The sequence below is a fragment of the Clinocottus analis genome, unplaced genomic scaffold (genome assembly GCF_023055335.1).
Source record: "Clinocottus analis isolate CAN_PGR_092001 unplaced genomic scaffold, fCliAna1.0.p SCAF_11, whole genome shotgun sequence".
Lineage (NCBI taxonomy): Eukaryota > Metazoa > Chordata > Actinopteri > Perciformes > Cottidae > Clinocottus > Clinocottus analis.
The window spans coordinates 14,023,895-14,047,278 of record NW_027175832.1 but is presented as its reverse complement, the minus strand read 5'-3'; the positions used below and the strand labels follow the sequence as shown (position 1 = coordinate 14,047,278).

General features: G+C 40.9%; 1 protein-coding gene across 1 annotated transcript; it reads left to right on the top strand.

The window, feature by feature from the left end:
• Positions 1-695: 695 nt before the first annotated feature.
• Positions 696-20,812, top strand: LOC137781962 (oxysterol-binding protein-related protein 1-like). The gene is made up of 27 exons (XM_068570997.1): positions 696-1,194; positions 1,281-1,366; positions 1,449-1,523; positions 1,721-1,832; positions 1,938-2,023; positions 2,720-2,864; positions 3,054-3,121; positions 4,505-4,549; positions 4,840-4,913; positions 5,249-5,312; positions 5,477-5,578; positions 5,697-5,822; positions 5,947-6,025; positions 6,642-6,748; positions 12,023-12,191; positions 13,560-13,743; positions 15,489-15,564; positions 16,561-16,695; positions 16,869-16,966; positions 17,110-17,292; positions 17,381-17,488; positions 17,770-17,859; positions 18,094-18,208; positions 18,294-18,410; positions 18,574-18,697; positions 18,796-18,883; positions 19,291-20,812. Exons 1-27 carry the CDS (start codon positions 1,071-1,073, stop codon positions 19,391-19,393), a joined length of 2,883 nt encoding a protein of 960 aa, XP_068427098.1. The 5' UTR covers positions 696-1,070; the 3' UTR covers positions 19,394-20,812.
• The last annotated feature ends 2,572 nt before the right edge of the window (positions 20,813-23,384 follow it).

Genomic DNA, 23,384 nt, shown 5'->3' with positions numbered 1-23,384 from the left:
TATTAACCACGCCTATGAGCGAGGTTCCTGGTCAACAAAGCCCCTCAAAAGGCATTTCTCTTCTCACAGGTGCTTACTCATCTTTGAAGTCCTCGCTGACACTGACTGTACTTTTATTACAGCATGATGTCCCATCACCCCCGCCGCCAGATGCACCTACCTCAGGGAACATAATTGCTTGAAGCAAGACGGGCCTTCAAAGCCACACACTCAGAGCTGACCTTCAGTGGCACAAACATGTCTGCTACAGTTCTACGTATAGAGCCCAAAATATCCAGGATGAACGACCTTTAAAACAAGTAGGTGCAATTAGGGTTGAGGGTTCAAATGTGGGGCTTTTACCCGCACATCATTACTTTCTCTCTGACAGAAGCTTCGGAAACTGACCTCGACTGACCTGGTGCGGAAAATACTTCTATCTCGTGAACAAAAGAAGAATTGGGCTCCAGGGAGGGGTTCTTCAACACTGTCCAGACCAAACAAATTCAGAGGAATCCTGTGATGCAATATGTAATGATGTGCGAGAGCATTTAATTTCTGAAGTACACTGTGGGACAGAATAGAAAAAAATATGTTCAGGGGACCAAAGTGTACCGTCCCTGCACGCCCCCCTTTAGCGGCTGCCTGGTCACGTGACGGCTCCCATACTCGTGTCAGCTGGTTGACGTTATCAAATTTCGGCTGTGCAAGTTGTGTTCCCTCGACGACTCTGGCTGGATAGTTGGGTCAAGAAAGAGTTTGGAAAGCCCGTACCCCTCGGTTTGACGTGTTTTTCTCGTTCTAATTCACGTTAGTTAAAGTTAAAGTAAGCTAATTAGCCAGTTAGTATTTGTTAGTATTTAAAATAACTTTGCCCTCAACATCAAAGAAAGACATTAGTCAGGCTATGACGTACAGTTAAACACGAGCGTGTCACCAAACAATTAGGTCAATGTGTTCGTGACCGACACGCTGTATTCACGTTCACCTGGTTGTTTGTCTCCGTCTAGTAACACGCTCCAATATCTCAAACGGGCATTTACATTCGCTTCATTATTTATCGAGGAAGGGGCAAAGGAAGTCAAGTGGTTATGGAGGCGGACACGCTCGAGAAAAAGCTTTTATTTTGTGCCAAAGAGGGCAGTCGCGCTGATATTCAGAGGCTTCTTGAGTCGAGAGTCGCCCAAAGCGGCTCTCTCGATATCAACTGCAAATGTAAGTGAGGAGGAGACGCCATTGATTTGCGCGAGACTTCAGGTGTGCTCGGAGCTCGCGCTTCATGTCCCTTTCTGTCACTGCAGCAAAGTCCAAAACCAGCTCGGGGTGGTCTCCCCTCCACCTGGCCTGTTACTTTGGACACAGGGACGTTGTGGAGGAGTTGCTCAAGGTGACAGTCGTTCCTTCGCGTTACATGTTTGTATGTCCAGTGCGCATGTGCAGCCAGTGAAATCTGATTAACTTATTTGCAGGCAGGTGCTGATGCAAATGTGCAGAATAACATGGGGGACACGCCTCTACACAAAGCAGCCTATACTGGAAGAAAGGTTAAAAGCAACAACAAAAAACACCAACAACTTCCCATCTGGCCTACTATCATGAATGAGAGTGTCTGTCTGCATTAAAGCTTTTTGTCTGTCAAATTATTTTCAACTGGAATCCCTTTCATGGGCTCATATTTCCCATTGACGCTTTTGATTGATGACATTTGATGGTCAGATTTATATGTTTTCCATGCTTAAAGGAGATTGTTCTGCTGCTGCTGCGGTATGACGCCTGTTCCAACATAGTCAATGGAACAGCTCAAATCCCCAAAGATGTCACAGAGGATGACGAAGTCATAACAATGCTGGAGGGTAGGAAATGATAGTTTTTTTTCCTTTTCTTATGAATTGCTGATTGCTTTTTAATACTGTAGATCAGCTGCCCTTTATTCTCAATTAGTGTTTTGATTTGTGCAGCTGCAGAGAGAAGAGCGATGAGGCGGCAGGAGGAGAAACTTCTGGAAGCAGCCAGAGAGGGAGAGACCTCTACTCTGTCTAAACTGGTTGGCGTCTAACCTTTCTAAGAATTCTGCAGAATATACATATATTGCACTTTGATGGCATCTTTCGTACTTCAAGAATAATTTGCACATTAAAGGAGGGCCTTTCACAGAATTTGCTCTCTCTGAGATTGTTCAAATACACACACAACTGGATTACAATAACTTTTGTTCAAATTCTAGTCAGCACGTTCAATATATTCGCCAGAAGTCTGACCCGTCTCGCGCTGAGACAGGAAGCGACAAGTTTGAATTCTTGACAGCCGCATACCGCATACTATATATATATATATATATATATATATATATATATATATATATATATATATATATATATATATATAAATATATATATATATATATAAATATATATATATATATATAAATATATATATATATATATAAATATATATATATATATATAAATATATATATATATATATATATAAATATATATATATATATATATATATATATAAATATATATATATATATATATATATATATATATATATAAATATATATATATATATATATATATATAAATATATATATATATATATATATATATATATATTTATATATATATATATATATATATATATGAGTTCCCATTGCAGTTGGATGTGTAAAAGAGGTAATGGTCAGTGTCTTCTGCTTGAAATTGTTTTCTGTTGTTTAACTGTCTTCTGTTCTTAGCTCAGTGGAAAAGAAGCTCCAGATATTCATTGCAGGGACTCGGTGGGGAATACACCCTTACACTGTGCAGCCTACAGGGGGCAGAAGCAGTGCATTATAAAGTTGCTTAACTCTGGAGCCAGCCCCAGTAGCAAAAACAACAATGGTATATCGCTTATCTTTGAACATCCCCCTTCTGTTATTCAGACTAATTTAAGCAATATGATTGCAATAGTGAATTTAGACTCCCCATTTGTTTTTAGAGAATACATTTGTATAAATACTGCAGTTTGTTCTGCTAGTTGGGATTCCAGGCATTATTTAATGGTTTATTGTATGGCTGATGGTTTTGCAGACCAGACGGCATTAGACCTGGTTCGCAGCGATGAACTGAGACTGATCCTAGCAGCCTATCAAGACAAGGTAAGCGCAGATGAGTCGTTTATCATCCCCTCTTTAGTTATGTGTGTACATGAATCAAGGTACAATAACACATTTTCCAACGTCAGAGTGAATTATCAGTCAAGTGTCATTCGATCACTCGATTGAACTAAACCATCAACACGACACCAAATTGCTTTGAAGTTTGGTATTCAGGCATGATCCACAGAGGATGATTCTCAACTATTTCAGTTATCCTTTCGCCTTTCCACCATCGACACTATTGGGCTAAATCCTAGCTCAGAAAAAATGTTAATCTAATGAACCGATTTCAGTGAAGTTCATTCATGTTTCCCTGAAGATTAAAATGTTGGTTTTTTTTGCACTGAATGTCAACTGTTTTTGTGTCTGTCAACTCAATCACAGATTTCAGGCATTTTCACTTTTTGGAAAACGTACTGTCCCTCTCCTCGCCCAAAATATAGGCACACGCGACTATGTTTCTACATTTTTCTCTACTCACACTTGACTATATGTGTTCACTTGAGGCCCAGTGACTGGAGAAAAACTCCTTAGAAGCCAGCAGTCTTGCAGAGTCAAGCTCTGGTTTAGATGTTTGATTAAACCTGGCACAGCTTCAATTCAGAGCATTGCATAGTCATGCTGGAAATTAAAGAAAGGCTCTAAGCTATTAAGTAAATTAAAAGAAATACTGTAACTGCAACACAACAAAAACGAAGGTTAAGATATTTTAGCAGTAGTTCTATAAGCACTGGTGGAGCCCTGCGGCAACGTCGCATCGTGCCAACCCCACTGGTCCTCACCCATCCTGTGCACTGCAGCCCACCTACCTTTTCACAACCCAGACCACCACAAGTCTCAATTGTTTGGTCACAAGTCAAAGTCAAGTATGTCATGGCTCTTATGAGCGTTTTATTGGTAATAACACGGAAGAGCTATATCTAAGAATTCTAAGCACGTTCTGTATTATCAGCCCTCCTTTAGCTGTTGGCAGTGCTAGTGTTGATGTAAAAAAAAAATACTCATTCATTTCAAATATACCATTTCCCATAACATAGGGAAACATTTTAGAAACATTTATTCTATTCATTGGCATAATTCTTACAAGTTGAAAATATAATATAACACCCAAATTAATCTGATGTACTTTCAGAGCCAAATTAAGAGGCTACCTTTATGAAGAATGTTGAGCTCTTTTAAACAAGTTGGTGCTCTTGTCAACAATTATAGATATGAATGGTGACGCCGCAGCCGAAGGGTCCCACCCACAAAGCATAGTAAATGGTCACGGAGAGGATCCTCAGAATGGATTTTAGTCTTTCTGGTCTCAAAAACTCTTGAACGGTGTCAATCCGGCTGTGTCTGTTCACAAGTCTGAGAATAATTATTTGTTTCCTCACAAAGGATGTGAGCAGTGGCGTGGAGAAGATTGAAGGCCCTCTTTGGAAGGTACCCAGATGTTCAAGTCTATCCTTTTCTACTCCTAATATGTCAAGCAATGTTTTTTTGTCTCGATACTCCAGATCTGATACTGTAGACTTTACTTTCCCTTCAAAGTCTTTATTCCTTATAGTCAATTATTTGGTATTTCATGGCTGAGAATTGTTAAGTTTGTTTTGGAATATTATTTCAAAAGACGAGTAACACATACGTTTATGATATACTAATACAAATGACATATGTTTTCTTTATTTACAATATTTTATATTTATATATAGTTTATCTGTTGTTTGTGACAGAGTTCACGCTTTCTTGGATGGCGATCCCACTGGGTGATAATTGAGGATGGAACTGTCTCCTGGTATCCCAGACAGTGAGACACCTTTTATATGTATGCTGTTTCCATAATCTGTATGTAGGCTGTTTGTCATGGTCAAAGTTTCTTTCTTGCTTCTCCATCATTCCACACTCGATTCCTTGTTTCCTAAAGTCACTGAAATTAAAGTGAATCCTGTTTTCTCCAAATATTTCTTGTTTGAGATGGAAGCATCAATATTACTTCCCCAAGTTTTCAGTAAAAACTGAAAATATATAAAGTGACTACTTGTGTACTTTATGTAAATTACTCCTGTTTTTTTATTTGATACAGTTTGTGTCTGTGAAAATAAGTTTTTTTTTATGTCCTCTCTCATCTGTTTCTCTATACAGGGCAGATGCTCTGGCTGGGGTCAAAAGACAGGGCTGCAAGTCTCTAACACAAGCCTACTGCATGGTAGGTGGTAGGAATCATAGAGGCTCATTGTCATTTATTAAACTTCATAACTATACATCGGACATCCTCAGATCTTTCAGTTGTGATTACATCGTACTGGAGATGGTGATGTTTGACATCTAGTGCAGCAAGCGTGACTAAGTAATTCAATGTTGTCATTCCAGGTCAAACCTTGGGATCATTGCTTCTTCACGCTCAGGTGCTTTGATGACACTGTACATTATTTTAAGGTCTCCTCAAAGACGGATTCAGTGGCAAGAAGAAAAGTGAGATAAGATTCACCTTCTTTGCTGTTGCTTTACCCCTTTCCGGAACAATCTGACATGTCTGGGTATGTGTAAGGGTGGACAGCATTAAAAATGTTTGTGATTTTTGTCCACTTAGAGATGGTTGGACGCTTTTGAGGCACATTCATCATATAGCACACAACACTGTACCCAGGAAGAGATTATCAACGATGCAGGTGGTGTTAGCGGCGTGACAGTGAGGAATCTGTCTCAAGCCCTCCAGGTAAGATTAATTTAGGACCTTTTTTAACAAGGTATTTGATTAGGTGACAGTAAGAAGGAAGTGCTATTTAGGGAGGAAGAAGGGTTCGATGTGCAAGTGACTCTCTCTTCCTGTGCTCTTTCAGGCAGCCAGCGCTTCCCAGCAGAAATTAGAGAGTGAAGTGTCAATATTTCTATCGATGGTGAAGAATGAAGAGAATTGTGGTAGGAGTCCTGGAATTGGTCACGTATCACTGTTGTTAGTCTGGTGTTCACTGTTTTTAACCTTTGCTAATTTCAAACCAGTGCTGAGAAAATGAGTAGATTAATTGTTTAGTCAATGGACAGAAAATGTAGAGCAAACCATTTTGGTACACCTTACCCCGACCCTGTGGTTCCCTACAGCAGAGGAATGTGGGTGAAACATTTTTTGCTACAATTGTTTCTGACTCTCAAATCTTGAGGCTGTCACAAATAGCTTATTGCTCGGATGTAAAGTGTCACGAGTCAAATTGGTTGACACAGTGGCCTAACCCTTGAATTGCCCATTTAGCATTGAAACATTACAACATATTCTGTTTCCTGTTTCTCAAACATGAGCATGTTCTATTTTGTCTGTTTGTTTATTACACAACCAACAATCCACAACCCAACGACTTGCAATATACAAATCGTTGGGTTGTTGATTGTTGGTGAGACAAACATCCAATTCGAATACTTTGCTGTGAATTCTTTAACTATTGTTTGACATTTTTGGAGACTAAATAAGAATTATAAAGTTGCAGCCCAATTTACACATGCATTGAACATATGTATATATATTTTGTGTGTTTTTCAAAAGCATTGGCTGCTCCTCTTTTACTGAAAGCCAAAGAGACCAGTGAGCTCTCCAGTGAAACCTGTGCTGCTCTCCATCTGTGCTTTGAACTGCTGTCAAAACAGGAGGAGGTAGGAGATATCTTCATTATCTTAATCAAGCCTGCATCAGCATGTTGAGCAATCTAGCAAACACCGCAGAACACACAGTAGCCTTTGGGCTTTGTATTATATTGTCCACCATGGTACCATTCCTAAGACTTAATTAAATGCAGCGAGAACCATAAAAGAAATTGGCATATTGTGTTATTAAATATTGTATTATTGTGATGTTTGTTGTGAATGTGTTAACATTGGGATGCAGATATTTGACATTTTCTCTCAATACGTATGTCAAATGCAGTAAGTAAAAATATATATTTTTTGTACGCTATTCCGACCCACAATCATGTGTGTAGCAGATGTATGAGCAAAAGAAAAAAAGAAAAGAATAAGTTCAATGTGCAACATTATGATGAAGTAATGTGTCCCAATGGATTGCATACTGCGTGCAACAGTATGTCACTGCAGTAACAGAATGTCGCGAAAGTAGAAAGAATGCAATTCGGAACACTGCTAAAATAGTCATTCTTGCACTTAAAAGTTTTGGAGGCTAAGTATATTTTTTGGTTAGTTGCATCCTGCTAAGTATGTTTAAATATTATTCTCATCGATTCCCGTACCCTCACCCACGTGCGGCGCTCCTATTGGGCCACTAGATTATATTAAATGATGACCAAAATCCCAAGCTCCTCCTCTTTACGTTAGCTAATTCATAGCAATCGGGTTTGAAGTTTGTGTGTGTCCCTATCAGCCTGCCCCAATGGCTGTACCGTGCCCTTGGTGGGGAGCAATGGAACAGTGTGCAAGGACATAAGGCAAGATCCGCTTTTATGCTTAGGTCTGCATTCAGCTTGCAGATCAGTGTAGACACGTGTACACACACACACACGCACGCACACACGCACGTACACACACACACACACACACCCATGGTCTTGGATCCACACACACATTCCCGCTCTAGGGAAAGGCTGTGCATTGAGCAAAGCAATTGAAGCGCGTACATATTCACAGGCTCAGCTGGAGATGCGTGCATTAACCCTCGCACAGTGAAAATACACGCTCGCAGGCACACTTCCACATGCCAGAGCGTCCGTGCACAGCAGAAAGAGGGAGACGGTGACAGCATTCTCCTCCAGTGTCTGCACAGGTACAAACCAAGCAATTGTTCTTTTTGTATCGTCCTGTATCTCAGCGTTTTTAGTTTGTTTTATTGTCAGCTGAACTGCCTGTGTCTGCGGTGGGCTGGTCGCCGGTGACTTACTGTAGTGTGAAGTGTTTGAAGTTTGGCATGGACTGGATGTCAGCCGATGTTTTTAGTGTGTTGCTGATTTAAAGGTTGGTCTGAAGTGTTGGCATGGGCAAAGGCTATTCATAAACATACGGAAGTAATTGAAATCTCTGAATTCAGAGTGTAAAATTGAGCATGTTTGAAGTGGTGGTGAGCGCTATGCTGCTTAAAGCATCTTTTTACTGAAATCATCTCATAATGTAATGGATTCTGTCAACATGAAAGTGTGGAGAGGGAGAGATTAAATTAGATTGAGGATTAATTTGATATGGTGATACTCAAAGTCCAGCTTTTAAGACAAAACATCGTGGGTTTAACCATTTTAATGCAGCAGTTGCTCTTTTGTGTTTCTCTGTAATACTACACCTAAATTAAGAACTAAGAGATCATGAATCAGTCTTTTTCTCATTACCAGATAATTTGAAATTGGCACAATGTCGAAATACCATTGTGAAATTATTAGACTTTGTCTGTTATAGTAAGTACTACACCTCTTGTCTTGTAAAACCATTAGAAGAGCAGGATTTAAGGTTATGATATGGAGATAAGGACTCCTGTGTGTACAATAAAATGAAGATAAGTGAATTATTTTTCCATCGGATATGATAAAATGCAGCTTTCGAAAGTCAGCTGAATGTAACACTGCATAACAAAGCCCAAATGTAGCCTGCTTACACAGTGATGTGTGCATTGCCAAGCCAAATTGTTTTAGAGTAAATTGGCAACAGCTGTGGTCCTGTCTCGAGGAATAACCAGACGCTGTTATCACCGGGAGGTTGTCAACATTTATCGCAGTCTTCTCACCCAAGAAGTGTTGCCAAGTTATTTCCAAGTGCTGATGATATAAAAAGAAGGAAATGCGTAAAACGAACATATGTAACGTCTTAACTCTTGTTAAGACGCTGGCCACTGGCTAAACTGGTTCTACTACATGTTCTAACTGGATTATATTTTCTACACTGCTGAGATTGTCTGTATTAGGCGGCATTAACTCTAATCCCACTCCCATTGTGCTGCCATAGATGCCTCTGTTGTAGCCACTTACACGGGACATAACATACAGTAATCACTTGCTGTTGGACTTTGATATCTGGGCAGACGTGAAACCGAGAAGTATGGTTCAGAGCAATTGGCGTGTATGTGGTCTGACCCATTTCAGCTGCAGCTGCAGAAACAAAGTCTGCCCCTGAGAGTGCTAGATTTATACAGTGCACACGGGGCACAGTGCGACTGGTTGGCGACTACATGGAATTTAATGTGGAGAGATCTGTGCTCCTAACTCTCACTCAACAGATTTTATGAACCCAACCTTTTGGTGGTGCTTCTCTGGCAGCAGGCTTCCACACCTGTCAAGAAAACAAATTGAGGCTTACAGTGTGAAGCCACTTAGTGGTGACACACAGATAAGCATGTCTGACAGTTTGTGTTGCTCTGAAGGCAGGAGAGTGGCAGCATAGTATCCTCATCACCCTCGCTGCAGTTTTTTTTTTGTCTACAGCCTGTAAGAAATCAGATTGGCCTTCAAACCCTTGGGGATTGGAGAGAGCGCAAAGTACCGTTTGACCTTTACATAAACCATCGTCTTATAGGTGATTGACCTCCTGTCTGCCATCCCTCACCCAGGAGGAACTTCACTGGGCACAACCTAATGTCCATGTTGGACTTCCTTCGTTTTCAGTTCATACGGGGTCAGACGAGATCTGCATAAGAGGAGGAAGTGTTTATTCAAACGTATCTTTTTTTGGATTCTGACCTTTTAGTAACGGGAGTGTATGAACAGTGAGATTACGTGGGAGTGTTCCCACGTAATTGGCACTGCATTCTGCACCGGTACTTGCGTCACGCTCGAACACATTTTTTTTTTTTAAATTGCTTCGCTCCCAGCCATCGTATAGTCATGTACAGCTCGGTCTACAAACACAGTTAAAAGCATTCATTGCAGGGTACTGTATAGAGCTATAATGCATCTGCCTTTGGATTTTGCTTCCCCATCAGCAGAAAGCAACATTGTAGAACAAAGTAAAATCTCTACCCTTTGGGGTGTTGGCCAAGGAGAAGCTTCCCTCCCGGGCTCCAGCAACAGCCTCAGCAGGGCTTAAAATAGCGCTGTTTGTGCTCAGACGAGAGGATGCTGTGAGAGCGAAAGAGCTGGCTGGGCTAGTTACACAACAAAGTGTTCTGTTCCTGGATGGGCTCTTAAGCCAAGTGGCTGGGACAAAAAGTGTTAATCCAGGCACCTGAACATGAAGCCCATTCACTATACGTATAAAAGAGGCATGAATTAATTTGGGGCTTTTTTTCTTGGCACACAGCAGCTAATGAGATCCATTTCAAGTCTCAAATATCACTGTTCTGGTGTTGCTTAGAAGCATTAACTTGCCAATAAATCTTCTCAGAGTTTTCTATATATGAATGGACTGATTTTACAGTTGGTGGATTTTCTGAAATAATAATTAAACATCCCAGAACAGAAGTTGAACAGCTACACTGAGCTGTATTTCTAGTTCCACACGGAACATTGTCTACAGTGGCTGAACATGCAGCATGGCAAGTGTGATGACAGCAAGAGAGAAGGTGTCAAAGAGAGAAGGTGTCAAATGTGTCCTTGACTGTGTTTGGCAGGGAGCTGTTGAACCTTGGTTGAAAGCCGCAGTATTAGAGCTGCTGTTATAATTCCAGCAATCTTAATGCAAGTCTATAAAAAGTGCTTATGGATACCTTTACTGTGACTGTGGGGTTTTGCTTACATCAATTGTATGTACGTCACATCAGTCTTTCCCACCTTTCTGTAATTGATGTATATTGAAGTTTTGCTATGTCAATTCTAGGGTTCAAAAGAAATGAGCTATTTACATTTTATTTTTAAAACCTGAGCTTGTATTGGGGTGCTCCGATTGACTCCGATCTCTGAAGCAGTATATATGTTTCCGGAAAACACTTGGGGATACTTATCTATATATTTATTTCTATCTTATGATTTCGTTGAACACAGCACTACTTCAGCAAAATCCTCAACGGCAAGATGTATTTCACATGTGTTACTTTAATGGGAGCATCACAGATCATGAACATCTTGGAGTAGAATTTCACAGAAATTAACATTCACATAAAACTCCATGTTGATCACTAAAACATTGTTCCTGTGATGGTTTTAGCCACTTATCTGAAGGGGAGGACGCTTGGTTACAGGCATGAATTATAGTCCAACTTGAGCACATCAGCAGATGCACTCACGGGTGTTTCTTTGTGACACAACTGATAATACTTCAGGTAGTTCAAGAGATGAGGATGAACATTTCTTCTCCAATGGAGGACATTGGCCCTGCTTTGCAGTCTCAGATTTACAGTGTGATTTACAAGCTCCCGTTTCTCGCTGCCGTCTTCCCCAAGGTGACACTTTATTAATCCGGTGAAGTTACGCTCCGTTTTTATGAGCATTGATATTATTTTCAGTGCACTTTCTTTGCTTTGTGAGTGGTTATTGTACTTCATCATCAGAATGCACTGAGTTTGGAAATGCGCTTGCAGTTTTCTTCTTTAAAAACACGTGTTGTTGCAGCCATTATGTTATTCCACATCCTTTTTGGTAGCATCTGTAGAATTTTGTTCAGTTGCCCTCTTCTGTCTGTCTGTCTGTCTTCTGTTTGATTCGTACGGGATGAACAACAGGCGTGCCGGACAATAGGAAACACTGATCTGGTCTGTCCCACAGTGGCCTGGCTCAGGTTGCCCTGAAGGGACACTCAATCCTGGGCCACAGGGCTCTCAGAAACCGGGGTGTTTGGTTCCGACTGAAGGAAACAAGATATGTGGACGGGGTTAGAACAATGACTTGCCATCAGAACCACAACAACACACACGCACACTGTGGTAGCTAAAGAAGCACCTCATATCAAACCATCAGTCAATCACAACTGTCTACATACTTTACACATGTTGGATCAACATTTGCGTCACCTTTTTCTCTGGTTTGTGTGTTTTTTATCATTCTGGGGGGGGTCCTGTGTTTGCAGGTGTGGAGCCTGAAGTGCGAGCAGGAAGTGGAGAAGAACAAAGCTCTGACGGAGGCCCTGCAGACGTTGGCAACTGAGCGCCACGATATCGAGCACTCTCTGTGCAAGAGTCGGAGGTCGTCTACCCTCAGCATCCTCACTGAAGATGACTTCTATGACGCAGTGTCAGGTCAGCACCCGCTAAGTGGAAACTTAGTTAAGTAATCAAGAAGTTAATATCTTACTGGGGTTATTTTGTTCATAATACAAGTGTCTTGGACTGGTCATGAACTATAGACTTGACCTTCACACTTAACACTGCAATTCCTTAGCAATACATGTGCCATGACATAGTTGCAATCCCTTGAAGTATAAGGGGTTGTGCAGAGTTTTTCTCCTCATTTAGCGCAATGGAGCAAGGCTTTCACAAGTGGGTGTGTTGTTTAAATCGTGTATGTAACTTTGTTTGCTTACAGGGAAACTTTTTAACAGTTGTAAGCTTCATTTATATACTCGTCAGAACAAAGGCCTCCAGCAGCGTATGTTCTAGTATCGAACGGCTTCACAGTTTTCAGTTCTCGATTCACTCGTAGCCTAATTTGCATAGTTGAGAAATACAGCTTTATTGTGTGTGTGTGCATGCAAGGTATGTGTGTAATACCCATTGACATATATCTGGCTCATTGTATGTCTCTGAGATTGCCCAGACTCCACTGCAACTGTCCTCTTCTCCCATACTCATGGGTAATGAAAATGTGATTACTTAATGTATTTTTATGTAATCAAGTTCCTCAATAGATAGAGAATAAAACGCGATAATTTGACAGTGTTGACTTTACAGTATTTGCATCAACAACATGGAGTAGAATTTGTTTACCCACCGACCTCCTCATGGTGATTATTTACACTAGACAAGATGTCCGTGCACTACGGATCCAGCTTTCTCAGTTATTATTGCATTATTCATAGATAGCCCTGAGTTATCTACTAGTCAGACACACTCTGCCCAAACACACTAAACTCTGCTCAGCGTTTTATGCGTGATCATTTTTGTAAGCTGAGTCGAGTGAGTAAAACCTCAGCCACACGGCTGTTGCGTTTCAATAGCTGATTTGGTTTGAAATGATATGTACCTGCAATAATCACTAATATCTGACAACTAGCATTTCCAGTCCTTCATCATACTGCACACACAAACACACACACACACTCTTCTCCCCTCCCTTTGTGTGTGCGTGACAGTACCTGTAATGTCACTGACGGGGGAGGAGTAGCATCCAAAAGCACAGAGCAAACAATGTTGGAGGAAATGAAGCCTCCGCGTAGCCTCTCATTGGAACACAATCCTCTGGTGGGGTTTGGCTGTCGGCAGGGAGGGGGAAGTCGGAGAGGAACTCGAGCTCAAATACTTTTTTCCGCGGACAGTTTGCCGTTTGGCCTGCAGCTTTCTGAGCTGGCCACTTGAACCTGCGTGTACGTACGTGCTTGCTTGCTTGCTCGCTCGCTGGCGCCGGTGTTTGGCATGACCTGGGATCTGCCCCCTGTCCTCATCCCACAGAGTCGGATTCAGAGCTCTCGGTGAGCGGCTTCCTGTCTGTGGCCAGTCAGTCCTGTGAAGAGGACGAGGGGAGAGACGCCCCCCTTCTTAGCAGCCTTCGCCATCCCAGCGCACTCGGGGGGCCTACCGGAATGTCAGGGGAGGGTAACCATGCCAACCAGCACAATGGAGTCAAGAAGCACAGGTGGGAAATGCTCCAGTTATGATGTCATGCTTGTTTACTGGCGTAAATGTGTTCCAACATTTCGAAATGTGTGGTGTCAGCCATGCCGAGTGCTCTTTTCAAAGCACCCGTCTGCTGTTCACCATGTGAAGGCCTCGTTTAAGATACTTGTCCCAGCTGATGGAGGGATTCACTAGTATATGACTTAACGTTGCAACTAAAATGAATATGGTAGGTGATGTTTTACCTCAGTCAGAAAGAGGACAGTAAAAGGCACAGTGGGTAACATGGGATACCAGCGCTCCGCTCCTGTCTGTTTTTGTAGTCAGGTGTTTTTGTTTGAGCACCCAATCCACAGAGAATAGTTTTGCTTTTCCTGATGGAGCCAACTCTCCAGGCGAATAACAAGCTTAGCGCTTGGGTGTTTTGTGAGGGGTTTTGTTTTTCGTGAAGATTTGACAATGTCTTCCATTTTTGCTGATTCTGGCTTGGCCTCTCTTCTTTAATCCAACAAGTGATGCATAAATAATTCAGCATGTGCTGGCTCACTATAGGAGTTGGAGGAAAGAGGACTGGCTGGCTGGCTGGCTATCTGTGTGTGTGTGTGTGTGTGTGTGTGTGTGTGTGTGTGTGTGTGTGTGTGTGTGTGTGTGTGTGTGTGTGTGTGTGTGTGTGTGTGTGTGTGTGCGTGCGTGTGCCTGTGTGTGTCTGTGTGTGTTTGCGTAAGTGCGCGCATGTGTTAGGGTGTGTGTTGTACATTAAAGATTTATGTGGTGTCTGTCTATTTGGAATTACTCTTGTCATTCAAGACTGCTGCTGTCCCAGGTTGTCTGCAGATCAGTCTAAGTCTCGTTGTTTAACATTTCTATAACTTCCCCAACATAAATTCTCTACAAAATGTAAAACTCCTTTATAGAAAGATACATTTAGCGGCCAAGGCTAGTGCAACTCAAACTAGGCCAAAAGTATAGTCTGCCATGCATCACTGCGCTGCTCGTCCTACAGATGGAGCAGGCCTGTACCCCCTACCTCTCATGTTTGTGTAGCTGACATAATGGTTTTTATTTGTGTAGTTGCTTCAGCACTCAGTTTGAAACAAGGGCACCATCTGCCTCCAGCGAGCATACCTGTAAAACAGTCCTCGCCTCAGTTGTTAGCAAGGCTGGAAATCCAACTCGGTCACACGACAGACCAGATTTCTTCAAGCAGCAAAGGCTAAGTTTGAGAGAGGGACAGAGAAGTTCCTTCATAATGAATCCTTTGGGTGATTAAATTGAATTATTAGTGAGAAGTGTTAAAGATGCATTTAAAGAGTGAATCTTTTAAGCAGTCTAGAAAAACAACATGCACATCTGCGACCCATTCATGGGTATTGCATCAGCCAGACTAGCCAAAAGCTCATTAGCTTCCAGGTGTCCGATGACTTTGAACCCAAATGGTGGTCAAGCTACGTAGGCTGCTCTGCAGCTTTTAAATGGTAGAAGCTAAATACTAATGGGTTTTAATATGTGGGTTTCCCTATGACCTGTTAGAGATTAGATTTGTGTTCAGTGACTTAAATCATCGCTTAAATCATTTTGAGTGTGGAGAAGACTAGGTGACACACCCTCGGGCATCCGTTTTTGCCTCCTATGAATTGCACAGCTGACGCAAAATAAACAATCCACCGCTTCGCCATTGGTTCCCAAGTGTAATGCTGTTCATTGTTGTGATCCTCTGTCATAGTGACTATTAATCCCCCTTTCTTTTATACTGCTTTCCTCCAGAACATCTTTACCGACTCCCATGTTCTCGAGGAATGATGTCAGCATCTGGAGTATCCTGAAAAAATGCATTGGCATGGTGAGAGCAGACCCTTTCTATTCAGACTGATACATCCTTTTTTTTCTTGTGTTTTGATGTGCTGTTGGGAGAAATTGAAGATGTGGCATGTAGAATGAAGACTTCAAGTTGGGTAATTGGGACAAATTAGTTGTTACTTGTTCGTAGTCCTTAATTTATGGCTCGAGGAATATAGTCATTGTTAATTCTTAGAGTCCCAAGGGAGCTGAATGTTGCTATGTGGATTCATGCATGCGCTATTCAAAGGGCAAACGGATATACAGACACATGGATATGTATGCGTTGAAGAGGACAGTCATGTAGTTCTTGATTTAAGATAAATTAAATTATGTTTGTTTTTTTCTTCTTGTATTACTGTTCTTACAAACCACTGCATTAGGTTTGTGTGTGCATGTCGGCCAAAAGATTATTGTTGCAGATATTACAAGTGTGTCAGTTTGTAACATCACTGAACTGTTATACCTGTCTACTATATATGTGTGTGTGTGTGTGTGTGTGTGTGTGTGTGTGTGTGTGTGTGTGTGTGTATATATATATATATATATATGTATATATATATATATATATATATATATATATATATATATATATATATATATATATATATATTTATACCACCAGAGAAAAACTTAAATTTGTCCGTTCTGATATTGTTGCATTTAACAGTCTATCATTTGTAAATGAATTACACAACATACTGTACAATATATATATATATATATATACATATATATATATATATATATATATATATATATACATATATACATATATATATATATATATATATATATATATATATATATATATATATACATATACATATACATATATATATATATATATATATATATATATATATATATATATCTTTAACAAAATGGGATTGAACTCTGCAATATTGTATTAGATTTTTAGCGCTGTACCTAACAAACTGGTAACTCTGGAAGTCTGTGTCCTCACAGTTTTGTGCGTTTTCTCTCACTTCTTTTTCAGGAGTTGTCAAAGATTGCCATGCCTGTGATATTTAATGAGCCCCTGAGTTTCCTTCAGCGGCTAACAGAATACATGGAGCACACCTACCTCATCCACCAGGCCAATGCTGCAACAGACTCTGTCGAGAGGATGAAGGTGCCACAATGCAAAGTTTACTTTGATGGAAAACATAGTTACTAACCAAATGGTCTTTTGTTGTCAATTGTACTGTAGAGTTAGTTTAGAGCCTTTTATAATGTGCTGTATCATTGTCAACTATTAAATTGGTTACATGTAATCTGGTTTAAAAGTACATCAATGCCCTGTAGTGTGTTGCAGCATTTGCTGTGTCTGCTGTAGCATCGCAGTGGGAGAGAACTGGGAAACCCTTCAACCCACTACTGGGGGAGACTTATGAGCTCATTAGGTAAGACGGTGGATTTATCAGTACCTTTTTTTTTTTAAATGCACAACTATGTTTCATGGGCTCACCTTCGCACAACACATTTTGTACGTAGTGAAGATTTATCCCGTGATGTCAATACCAAACATGTCCCTGTTCTCCATCAGGGAGGATTTAGGCTTCAGGTGGGTGTCGGAGCAAGTAAGCCACCACCCTCCAGTCAGTGCCTTTCATGCTGAGGGCCTCAATGAGGATTTTGTCTTCCATGGCTCCATCTACCCGAAACTCAAGTTTTGGGGAAAGAGCATAGAAGCTGAGCCCAAAGGACTCATCACACTGGAGCTGCCCAAGTGAGTGCACGGTCTACGACTTATTTTTTAAGGTAGCGTCATCCTATAACACCTTTGCCTTTGACCTTTTGCTTGGTTGCCTCTGCAGATATAACGAAGCCTACACCTGGACCAACCCCACGTGCTGCGTGCACAACATCATTGTTGGTCAGCTTTGGATTGAGCAGTATGGCAGCGTGGAAGTGATCAATCACAAGTAAAAGACGCTCCATTCTCTTTGTGCTGTTCTGTGTGTCTGTTTGGCGTTCTCGCCCGGCTGCATTTGCATGCACAGAGACTCTGGAGCGAATGTCTTTCTTTCTGCGCTCTGCGGTGGAGTGTTGATCTACTTTGAGATTCAACTTATTGATCATGGGAGCAGAACTGGGACAGTTGCCATTAGAATGGAAAAGCCGGATAATTAATGTTTGAAAGCCTCTGTTCGCAGAAGAACAATGGTGAAAAGAATTGGTAAACAGTCTTGTCATTCTGTGGCAGGACTGGAGAGAGATGCAGCATGATGTTCAAGCCCTGTGGCCTCTTTGGGAAGGAGCTACATAAAGTGGAGGGATACATCCTCGATAAAAGGTGTGGTCTTCATTTAATTGCCAATGATTTCATTATTCATCTCATGTGTGTTGCTTGAAAAGCAATGTGAGTGTGTCATAAATTACTACATTGTCATTTATCTTATGTAATGTGATCAGTTTATGTCACAAGTTTTAATGATCACTCACTGTCAAAACAGTGAGGCTCAGTGACATATCAAATATCAAAGGCAGCCGCAGCTGTGTATTATTAACTGTTTTCCCTTTTTTGCAGCAAAAAGAAGCTGTGCGCAATATACGGCAAATGGACCGAATCCTTATATACAGTAGATCACATTACCTTTGATGCTCACAAAAAGAATTCGGATGAAAAGAAAGACAACAAACGGGTATTGAACGTGTTGAGTGCTTTCAACATCACCTGTGTTCTGCCTCCGTTTGGTTCAAGTTAAACTTGTGTGTCTGTGGTCTCAGAGCAGTGTGGATGAGGAGCCAGAGGAGATGCCTCTACCTGATGCTGAGACCGTCCAGGTCATCCCAGGCAGTGAGCTCATCTGGAAGATAACGCCACGACCAGACAACTCAGCCAAGGTAGGAGGAGACTGGAGTGCTGGAAGGGCAACATATTGTACATTTTAAAAAAGAAACTAAATATCAGGCATAGTAGCTTGTGATGGGTATTGTGTTATTTTGTTGCCGTCTTGGCCTTTTCGACAGTTTAAATTCTGTCGTAATGTACTTGTCTCTCCGGCAGTTCTATGCATTCTCCGCGTTCGCCATGCACCTGAACGAGCAGGACAAGAGCATGGAGGGAGTTACCCCCACGACAGACAGTCGCTTCAGACCTGACATTCGCGCCATGGAGAAAGGAGATATGGGTACGCAGTTTGGCCTTGATTTGATTCACTATTTTGCCACACCCGCTTAAAAGCTATCTATCCAGTGTTCAACGTGCTATATCCATGCCCTTTTTTAGATTTGGCAAGTTCCGAGAAGAAAAGACTTGAGGAAAAACAGAGAATGGCTCGGAAAAATCGCACCAAATCAACAGACTGGAAAACAAGGTTAGTTGGCGAGTAATAAGATGCACCGTCACTGCTCCACTCCTAAATTTGTTTTACTAATTGCAACCCTATTGTGTTGTCATCAACTATGCCGTCACAGTTTATTAAAATTGGGAAGGAACGCTGCCCTTGGCCCCAGGTTTGGTTCAACGCTTTGCCTTGCGGTTGTTTTGTCTGGTGTGAAGTGCTGCACCACACCACCCTCCTCAGGACAAAATTCACAACTGCATTCTTATTAAACACTAGTGTTTGCTATTCAATATTTAGTTTGAACATGGTGGTCTAGCGACATTGTTATGCTTTTTGTGCGCGTTTTGATTTGTTTTGATTTGTTTTGATTCTTCTATATCGCCCTCTTATCCTGGTGAACTCTTATTAAATAGATCTTCTCATTGTAAACTCTGCAGGTGGTTTCAACAAGGACAAAACCCTCACAACAAAGCTCAGGATTGGCTCTACTTGAAAGGCTACTGGGAGAGGAACTTCACTCAGCTGCCTGACATCTACTAATAAGTAGAAATACCATACATTTGGATATCTACTTTTGCTACCTTTTGGACTTTATCTGCTCTGGGGTTTTGTGCAAGGGCATGCGACAATGTCACAGAGCTGATTCAGAACAGCAGATAAGGTCGAGGAAATGTCTTAAAGCAGTCAAAAGGCAGTAGAACACTGAGTGAACACCAGTGGCATATATTCTTCTTCATAGATGTGTGTGAACAGGGAAGCACAAAAACTCTTATGCTTGTTAATTGTGGCGCTTGACCACTTGCGTATGTTATAGGCATGTGTTGAAAGAACTAGAATGTATATTGTTTTCCCCACAAATGCATATATATATATAAATATGAGTGTGTTGTCGGTGTGGAAACATTTTAGTTGTCAGCTTCAATGCATAAACCTTAAAAGCCCATAGCACTACAAACGGCTCCGAAAGAGGGCATGATGATGCATCCTAAGCACATTGATCAGGTGTTTGTTTAACTCTGACGCCAATTGTACTTGTGTATGCTGAAATGCAAGTACAAAGTATCCAAATAGACCATTTTAGAACATTTGTTTTTCACTTTGCAGTACAATGAAGTGAATGCAGATATATCAACAATAAATTAAATGTTTAAATATATAGCATTAAGCCCGAAACTATGTATTATGTTGATGTGTATTTATAATGGCATTGCACAGAAGTCTACCTGACTAGAATGTATGTCTAACAACTAGCTCTGCACCTATAGATGTGTGTGTGTGTGTGTGGAAAAGTTTTGCTATAGTTGAGTTAAATTAGCTGTTATACTAATGTATTTCAAATTCAACTATCTCACGATAATGCATGTGCATCACTATAACTATGCAAGCCTTACCTCCTTCACAATCAAGCACTGAATATTCCTTTTCTCATGTTGTGGATAGCTGCTGTAGGTTTTAGTTTTTCTTTTCTTGTTATCACTCTTTTTGGTATCAAAACAGAATTTCTAGTGTCGCTAAATAAAAGCTTAATGTTGATGATACGTTCTTGATTGTGTCCAATTTGCTGTAATTTTAAGTAAACATCTTAATTAGATTGGGGTCTGTTGGATTAAGGTGTTGCAAGATGAGTGGCATTGTAAATGTTGAGATATTTTTCTATATGCTGTCATCCCCACTGCGCTGGTCTACTATGGGCCAGGTCCTACTTCGCGACATATCATAACATTGGTCTCGAACCTCCTATTTTAGGGATTTACCACTAAATTATGCAGACTGTTCTATTTCTCACAATCCATCCATGAGCCTCGAGAGGATCAGAAAAAACAAGGTTGAAAATTCCTGGTAGTAATTATGTGTGATTGTATTTAAGAATTAGTGTTTCTAATGTATTTGTATCATTGAGGGTTGACTAACTACAGTACATTTGTTTTATAATGCAATAAATATTCCTTTCTGCTCGTGTGCGAGTACCCTCTGTGTATTTGTTTAACATTGTAGGAATGATGAGTTTTCTATTTTAAATTGGTTGAGTATTGAGGGATTGATGGTCAATTATGTTTACTAAAAGGATTTGTTCTTGCCACTGATACTCATATTGTGATCGAGTGTCTGACAACATTCATCAAGAAGACACTATCGTATGACAAAACTAAGTGGAGATGACAGAGGGTAACACGTTGACACAGTTGCATGTTTTGTTACATTTGATAATGTTGGTATAAAAGATTAGAATAGACGAGTCAAATCTGTGTTCAAAGATAATGTACACTAGAGGGCAGACCACTAGGTGACTGTACATTCATCATGGCTGCCATCACACATTCAGGGAACCTGCATTTACGTACAGACATGCGTTAGCTTACACATCACACACAAATATTGAACCGTATAAATGTACGCAGATGCAAATACAACTTGTCCGTTTCTAAATTATCCATAGATGTCTGACGTGCATCTGTTTTGAATTGCGTAGAATGTTAGCAATCCTTAGTGTAACGCCAAAATGTAGAACAAACAAATGTATTTGTAACTAAACACTATATCAGAAATACTGTTTTTAAACTTTTGTACTACTAGCTGAAGCTCTCGCACACACATCTGGGCGTTTAGCCAGTGTACATCAAAGATTTGTTTGATTTGTACTCTGTACTTTGCTCTTCTATTATGTCAATATTCTTCCCGTCTTGACACAATGTATCCACCACACTAGAGCTGACAACACTAATATAAAAACACAGCAAATGCAAATACAACCACAGCCCTTCTTGTCACTATATAAATTCTCCATAGATGTCTGATGTGTCAGTGTGCCGCCAAAATGTACGCCAAATATATTGTCTAGAATAGCAGAATAGTAAACGTCTGTATTTTCAACTGAACGCTTTAACTTTGATACGACTAGCAGACACATGTGGGCATTCAGCCAGCACCCAGGCAGACGCAGCGTCAGGCAGGATAGAATCTGGGACGGGTGAATATTATATTAACGGTACAATATATCTCAAGAGTATACAGACAGGCTGAACAAATCAATTTTTTCAACCCGACTAACCTTAAACACAATCAAACAGATCAAAAGGCATCTACTAAGTCTGACTCCCAGTTCCCCAACAAGTACTATTATAAAATCCACTACGACACTAATGCTACTGATTTCACACAAACATGCCACCAATAGGCCAAAAGCTCATAATTCATGCAAAGCCACTCAGATTTTATGGTTATTTACAGTCAGTGGTCTCAGTCAGTTGGTCAGTTTTTGTTCAATTTACTTTAACGTCAAAGTTTGACAAGGTATAAAATCTACCTTAAATTGCTTGTATATTTAAGTCAGTATGGCTGCAGCCGTGAGGTGTTATGACCCAGAGGGTCATTGGGAAAAAGCCTAAACTCGATGCGGTTCACCTTCCTGCCTGAAGGGGGAGCTGTTATATGTTTTGCATTGCTATTTGCTGCTTTTCATTGCAGGTGATTGGATGGCAGTACATAGTAGGGAACCTGTGGGGGCCAGCTCTCTCTCTACAGCTTCCAACAAGGCCATGCTGCACAGCACAGCTTCTTGGGTGGTGCAGTTAGAATGGGTGTCTGTAGGGGTGAGAAGCCTTTTTTTGTTCAACCCTTCAACTGTAGCTCCACCCTGCTGGTGGAGCTACAGTTGTCTGGCAGAGTCTTTGGGTGGAGTCAGAGGTTGCTGGCTGCAGGTGGAGGCGTCAGTGACAAATGTTGGTAGAGGCTGTCGATGGAAATTAAGAAGGCAGCCGTCTGCCAGCACCTGTAGGTGGAGGAGGCTGACGGGGGCTGTAGGTGGATGTTTGGGCCTTAGCTGTCTGCCACAATCTGCAGGTGGAGGCGGCACCATCAGGGTGTTGACATAGGCTGCAGGTGGAGGTGGGTTACTTGTTCCGCAAGCAGCAGCTTAAGGCAGTGTCCCCTAAGCCATAACTCAAGAATACGTGTGCTAAATACATAAACGTTGACTCGGATAAAAATTAGGTGATGAAATCTTATATCCAAAAGGTCATATTTACTGTGACATCACATGGTTCTGCAAAAACACTTTCTGGTGTACTTATTATAGGTTGCAGGTTGAAAAATACCAAAGTTGCCCTTTAGCATCAGCAGTGTTGTAAGCTGCTGAAAGATAATTTGTTAAATAATGTGTTGTGCATTTAACATGAACACCCAATCAAGTGGATACAACAACATTCTGTTTTTCTGTATTAATTTTATTATCTTAAAACAAAACAATATAAATAAGAACCAGTTTACAGCCATGACTGGCACTGCGCATCTAAGCTGCTCACAACATGATGCTGTAATCTATTAAAACCTGTGTGCAAGATATTACACCAATAAAAACAATTCTGCTTAAAAACAGGGGCTACACTAAAAAAACATTTTTTTTTGCACTCGTGCCTGTGGATTAACAAAACCTTTACATCGCTAGCCAACACTAAGATCACCAAGTCATTCATTTGAACTGCGACGTCAGTTGTTACTGGATATGTGCTTTTACTCTACTTTACCTGACTCG

Coding starts and splice junctions, on each gene's coding strand:
- LOC137781962 (XM_068570997.1), top strand. CDS start 1,071: ATGGAGGCGGACACGCTCGAGAAAAAGCTTTTATTTTGTGCCAAAGAG. Junction 1,367..1,448: donor TTGTGGAGGAGTTGCTCAAG/GTGACAGTCGTT, acceptor ACTTATTTGCAG/GCAGGTGCTGATGCAAATGT. Junction 18,884..19,290: donor TCAACAGACTGGAAAACAAG/GTTAGTTGGCGA, acceptor TAAACTCTGCAG/GTGGTTTCAACAAGGACAAA.